Here is a 6,000-nt window from a genome sequence, read left to right as displayed (position 1 = left end):
ACACACACACACACACACACACACACACACACACACACACACACACACGAGACCAGAGATTTGAATCCAGGCAGGTCTGATGCCAGAACCTGCCAGTATGGTTTAGCTATTCAATCATACTTAAAATTTTTCTTTTTAGGAATTACATCTATTTAAAAATAGAATACCAAGAGAGAACAAAAACTAGATAGGACAAATGGAAAATAAATAGCAAGATGATAGATTGAAACCAAAACATATCAATAATCACATTAAATATAAATGCTCTAAACACTCCAATTAAAATATAGAGACTATTTGTTTGGATAGAGAAAAGTACCAACCAAACTCTTGCATAATGAATTTTGCTCCATTATACTGTTTTTCCCCTAAATTCTCTCCTGTTTTTTTGTACTACTTTTACCCCCACTTCATTGTGACCTTATTCCTGAATACTGTCTGGCTATGAGGAAAATATTTCCTTTGTTAGGTTTATCATTTACTACACATCCATTTAAAAGGTTCTGCTATAATGGACTCATCCTCTTGTCTCGCTCCAAAAGTTTAAGATCCATATAGACTGACTGAAGTCATAACACATTTATTATGCATTTCCCACTTCATACTGTGCTACTTTGTCACTGATAAACAGGCTAAGAAGAAAACTGAAGAGATCTGAGAAATTACTTTATATTTCAGAAAAATAGATGAGGTTGACATTAAGTGTAACATCAGGAGCATTTCTTTTCTTGGAAAGGTTCACGTAGTCCTTAGTATCTTCTAGCTTGTAAATATTTCTTACAATTATGTTTCCATTTTATCTTCCAGAAGCACTGGTTATAGCTACATGCAAACCTGAAACTGACTTTTACTATATTCTGTAGCAAGAAATTTAGAAAATGAGCTAGAAATAGTTGTTTCCCAAAGGCATGCCTGTCTTCTTGCTCAAAGAATGGCCATGTTGCCAAAAGGGCAGAACTACTTTCTAAATCCATATTCTTTATCAACTCCTAGATTTCGACCCTGCATGATCTGCTCCACTAAAAGCTGGTCAGCTGTTTATCTTCCCTTTAATAAAATGAAATTTTAGAACAGTTTCCTAGTTTAAGGTTAAGTAAATGGAAAAGCATGGACGTTGATATTCATTATCTTAAATGACGTGGGTACATGGTAAAATGCTACCTTTAATACAAGTTTTACATCCAGCATGTATGGCTTCCCAAAAGTTTTTGCCAACATTTGGTCATATTACTATCTAAATGAGTCCTGCCCAAAGCACGCAAACAAGCAAATGGTAGAAGCAGCATGCAATTCAAAATGTTCTTCTTACCAGGTTTTTGAGGGGCTCCCCAGAGACTCAGTCCTTGGTGATCTGGAGCAGGATGGCATATCTGAGAAGACAGCAAATCAGTCCCAGAAATTGAGTGCTTCAGAAACACCCAGTAAGAGAAATATTATTATTATCCTCTGATGAAACAGCCTTAAGGACATGGCTTCTATTTAATGAAGGGGCACTTAACCCTGACTAAAAGCAAGAGGCTACGTATATTGGAGTCATTTGTAAGTTGCTCCCGTCTTGCATAGAATTGAATGGAGGTCCTCTCCTTGGGGCAATTAAAAGCCAAGTCTCAACATCTTTTGCTTCATTCATTTATTTCTTCCTCAGAACGAGTCAACCTAGCTTCCTGTTAAATTAATTATGGTCCAGAATATAAAACAGCTATGTGCTGATTTTCACCTATACTTATTTTTTATCTCTAAGAAAGAAAAAAGAAAACCTATAGGAAGGTATTAATCTGCTTAACATTTCTAAGTACATCATCCAAAGGATTTTGTTTTTTTAATCTTACATATGCTCAGCAGAGTTACTGGCAAAAACTGTACATTTTCTTCATTTCATCCTTTCAACATCAAATAGTAGGCAGCAAAAATTGGATCAGACTTCAAAGCCTGCTGTGGGCTCCAAGTCACAGAGAGACGCCTCTATTTCACATATTGAATTCGAGCAGGATATCAAAGTGCTACCAAAGAACCTCGGGTCCTTACTCAAAAAGAGGCTCTAACATCTGTAGAGAGTGGAGTGCACAGACAAATCACCTCAGGGAGCAGCTAACATTTATTCTCAGCAGCAAATTTCCAGGCTTTTGATTCTCTCTCCACTGTACCTCCCTGTCTCTCTACTGAACCAAAGTTCTTTAGCAAGCTGGGCTTTTGTCTCAAAGACTTCAAAATATCACTAACAGTTTCAAATTTGGATGGCCCAACCAAGCAGCCACAGACAAGCTTCATGCCTATGAACTTGGATGAGTCTGAAGGAGTGACACACAGTTACTTTGGAATCACGATATCCAGCTACCTTGTTTGCATGTCCTGCGAAGATATCACACCCTTTTGGAGAACTCCGGGCTTGTGAATGCCTGAAAAGATAACAATAATAATAATTTCAAAAGACTTGAAAATAATAGCAGCAAAACTTAAAGAGGATTGTGTCAAAGATGTATCAAAACATACTCTTTATGCTTCCATGGTTTCCCATTTCAGTCCTTGGTTAAAAGGACATGGTCACCTTAAGAAAATGAGTCCTACTAGGTGTTGCTCCTGCATGTTACACACATTCACAGTCTGCCTGAATTCCTAAGATCCAAGAAACTGCTCCTTTTAAAGTTGTGTGATTGGCTTTGGTTTAGTGAGCTCTAATGGGCTTCCATAACCTTTACCAAGAAGCCAACTAAATGGATGCTAAGGCTACACTTCCTGCACGGCACATGAATCACATTCATGGCTACAGAATTTAAAATGGATTCTGTAATCAAGTAAGTTTGGGGAATGTTAGGTTGGGCATAGTTTAAAAGGTTTCCTTACTGCAGGAATAATCTTTTAAAATTACAATATACATTTATGGATCTCTATAGTAAAGATCCAGGGGGGATGCAGGGTGTCCAAAAGTAATTTGACCAAGAAGCTTAAAGTGATAACCTATTAACATCTAGTAAAATTGTAATCCTTCATGGAACAAAGTTTGGAAAAATCAGTTGGTCTGGGTCCCCAATTTTTTATAATCAGAACATGTTGTATAAGAGTGTGCTTATAACACACAGATAAAATAGCAGCCACTCATAATGCCTTTCAGACGGAACCAGCAGATGGAAAGCACTGAGTAAAGAAGGGAAATCTGTGTTCTGACCCCTGCCTCACACACATGCACACATGTGACATGCATGACACAAACATGTGACTTTGGGTAAGTTTCTATAGTATTCCTGGTCCTAGTTTTCCTCATCTATAAAATGAGGAGATTGAGATAAATTATTCCTAAGGTCTCTAACAATTTTTTATTATTAATCTTACTCTTAAGTTGACAAATTCATTTCCATATATTTATTTGTGGATATTACCTTAAAAATATATATCATAAGCAATATTCCCATTTAAAAAGTATCACATCAGTACCTGGAAGGAGGGGACTATAATTCTATATTTATTTGTGTGTATATTTGCTTATCATGTGTCTCCCACAATGGAATGTAAGCTACATGAAGTCAGGGACTGGATCTGCTCTAGTTCACGCTCTATGTAAGTACCTACCCAGTGCCTGGTACATAGTAAATGCTCAATAAATATTAACGATTTGAATAAATAAAACAACGATTAGTCAATCCACAAAATGTGGGGCCATGTAGTAAGAATACTCTTACTATTAAAATTAAATTAACTATCATTTATATACTACTTCATTTTAAAAAATGCTTTTAAGTATTTAAGAAAGCTTCACAACAATTTGGTCTAAGTACTTTAATTGTATCTATTATATGGATGAAGAAAGAGGTTCAGAGAGGTTGAGAGATTTTTCCCAGGTATCATGGTAAATACCTGGTAGAACGAAGGCATTTACCCATGTTTGTCTGACTCCAAATCCTCTGCTCTTCCTCTGAACCACAATATATTCTATACCTTTCAGTATCTAAGCATTGGCCCAAAGGACTCACTCCTGTCTGGCCTAGGCAAGTCCCAGTAGCTGTAACACACCTATAGGATGGGTGGATTCTAAGACCCTCTAGGAGAAAGTCTAAGAAAGAGCGTTTAGCTGTTGAATTACTGCCAGGCCTCCAATTTATGCCTTTCCTGACCCCTCAAAAAATGAACTTCTTGACAACTCCTCTAGCTTGTGTGGCTTTTCAGAATCCAAAGTCATTGGTAGACACTTCCCAACTATCCACAGGGAATCGGCTTCTCTGTTTGATTCCCTCTTCATTCAAGCCTTTGGAAGAATCCAAGGCAGCTCAATGTAATGTTTGTGTGTGTTTTAAGAAAAGTCAGCGGCAGAGGTCAAGGAGTAGTGTCTACAGGCAAATAAATTAGAAAATACTAGATTAGCCTACAAAATTAGCCTAGGTTTCTTTCCTGAGAGGCTTTCTGGAAACTTTAATTTAATAATATGTTCAATGAGACTTCAAGAAAGGAAAAGAATGGGAGACATTTCCTAGACATTATTTTAACAATGGACCCTTCTCCTCTGTAGCATGTTGAGGCACTACTGATTCTTAGAACACATCTTGCTTTTAAGAAAATGGTACAAGCCAGTTTTCTTAAAAAATCTAACTTCCTCAACTCCTTTATAGAGTTTTTTTTTTTTTTTTTTTTTTTTTTTGCCTCAGGGATATGAGACTGGATAATGCTCTGCAATCCATCATTACCAAAATAAGGAAAAGCACAATAATAGCAAAAAAGCCGTGACTCAAGCTTACAATCCCAGTTACCGGGAGGGGTAGGTAGGAGAACTGCTTGAGCCCAGGAGTTCAAGATTAGCCTGGGCTATATAGCAAGACCCTGTCTCTATTTAATTGAATTTTTAAAATATTTTTTAAAAAGAAAGAAACAAAAAGCCAATGCTTATTGCATGGATACAGACCACCAGGCACCAAGCAAAGCATGTTACGTACTGCTGACAGCAACGTGGATTGGTTCTTTTTGTTTTTTGTTTGTTTTTTTAGATAGAATCACATTCTGTTGCCCAGCTTAGAGTTTAGTAACATGATCATGGCTCATTGTAGCCTCGAACTCCTGGGCTCAAGTGATCCTCCCACCGCAGACTTCAAAGTAGATGGGACTACAGGCATGTGCTACCACCACACCTGGCTAATTTTTTATTATTTGGAGAGAACAGCCCAGGCTGGTCTCGAACCCCTGGCCTCAAGCGATCTTCCTGCCCCTGCTTCCTAAAATAACCTATTTTTACAGATAAAGGAGTTAAGCATCAAGAAGCCAGTGATTCGCTTCAAATCATAACTGGTAAGCAGTATACCATAAGACTATGGTATACTGACTATGGAAAAGGCGATGCCAGAAAGAAATTATCAGGCTAAAATTATCAATTGTTGCTGGGTGTGGTGGCTTTCACTTGGCATCCTAGCACTTTGAGAGGTTGAGGCAGGTGGACTGTTTGAGTACAGGAGTTGGAAACTAGCCTGGGCAACATGGCGAAACCCTGTCTCCACTAAAAATACAAAAAACTAGCTGGGCCATAGTGATGTGCACCTGTAGTCCCAGCTACTCAGGAGGCTGAGGTGGAAGCATCGCCTGAGCCCTGGAGGTCAAGGCTGCAATGAGCCAAGATCACACCACTGTACTCCATCCAGCCTGGGCAGCCGGAGTAAGACTCTATCTCAAACAAACAAACAAACAAACAAACAAAAAACATTAATTGCTGATAAAATCATTAGACAAACAGTTATTAGGGAACAGGACATTCATATGGCGCCAAAGTACCACCATACTGGTGATTTACCACTTTCTTTCATTTCACAAGAGGAGCAATGTACACTGGAGAAATCAGAAGGTCACTATTTTAATGCAGTGCTCAATTTTAACACCACTAATGCCACGACAACATTGTCTTATAATATGAGGCAACATGACGTATGTGATATCACCCAGGATGTATTTTTTCCTTTTGGTCAAAAACATTTAACTTAAATCGGATTAAGTCCTTGGATCTAACTTACAGTCTACACAAAACACAGG

The 6,000-nt window shown here is 38.0% G+C and overlaps 1 protein-coding gene across 5 annotated transcripts in view; it reads right to left on the bottom strand.

Annotated features, from left to right (window-relative positions):
• MYO3B (myosin IIIB) overlaps positions 1 to 6,000 on the bottom strand; it is a 494,519-nt gene that overhangs the window by 109,000 nt on the left and 379,519 nt on the right. For all 5 annotated transcript variants that reach the window (XR_002725179.2, XR_002725177.2, XR_002725178.2 and 2 more), the window contains 2 exons: positions 2,336 to 2,396; positions 1,310 to 1,406 (listed from right to left, as the gene is read on the bottom strand). Coding sequence is in view for 2 of the 5 variants with exons in the window: in XM_023185963.2 (XP_023041731.1) it covers positions 1,310 to 1,406; positions 2,336 to 2,396 (158 nt within the window). In the remaining 3 variants the exon portion in view is untranslated. The remainder of the gene's footprint in view (positions 1 to 1,309; positions 1,407 to 2,335; positions 2,397 to 6,000) is intronic.

Source organism: Piliocolobus tephrosceles, chromosome 11, assembly GCF_002776525.5.
Source record: "Piliocolobus tephrosceles isolate RC106 chromosome 11, ASM277652v3, whole genome shotgun sequence".
NCBI classification, from domain to species: domain Eukaryota; kingdom Metazoa; phylum Chordata; class Mammalia; order Primates; family Cercopithecidae; genus Piliocolobus; species Piliocolobus tephrosceles.
This window is presented reverse-complemented; position numbering and strand designations above follow the sequence as displayed.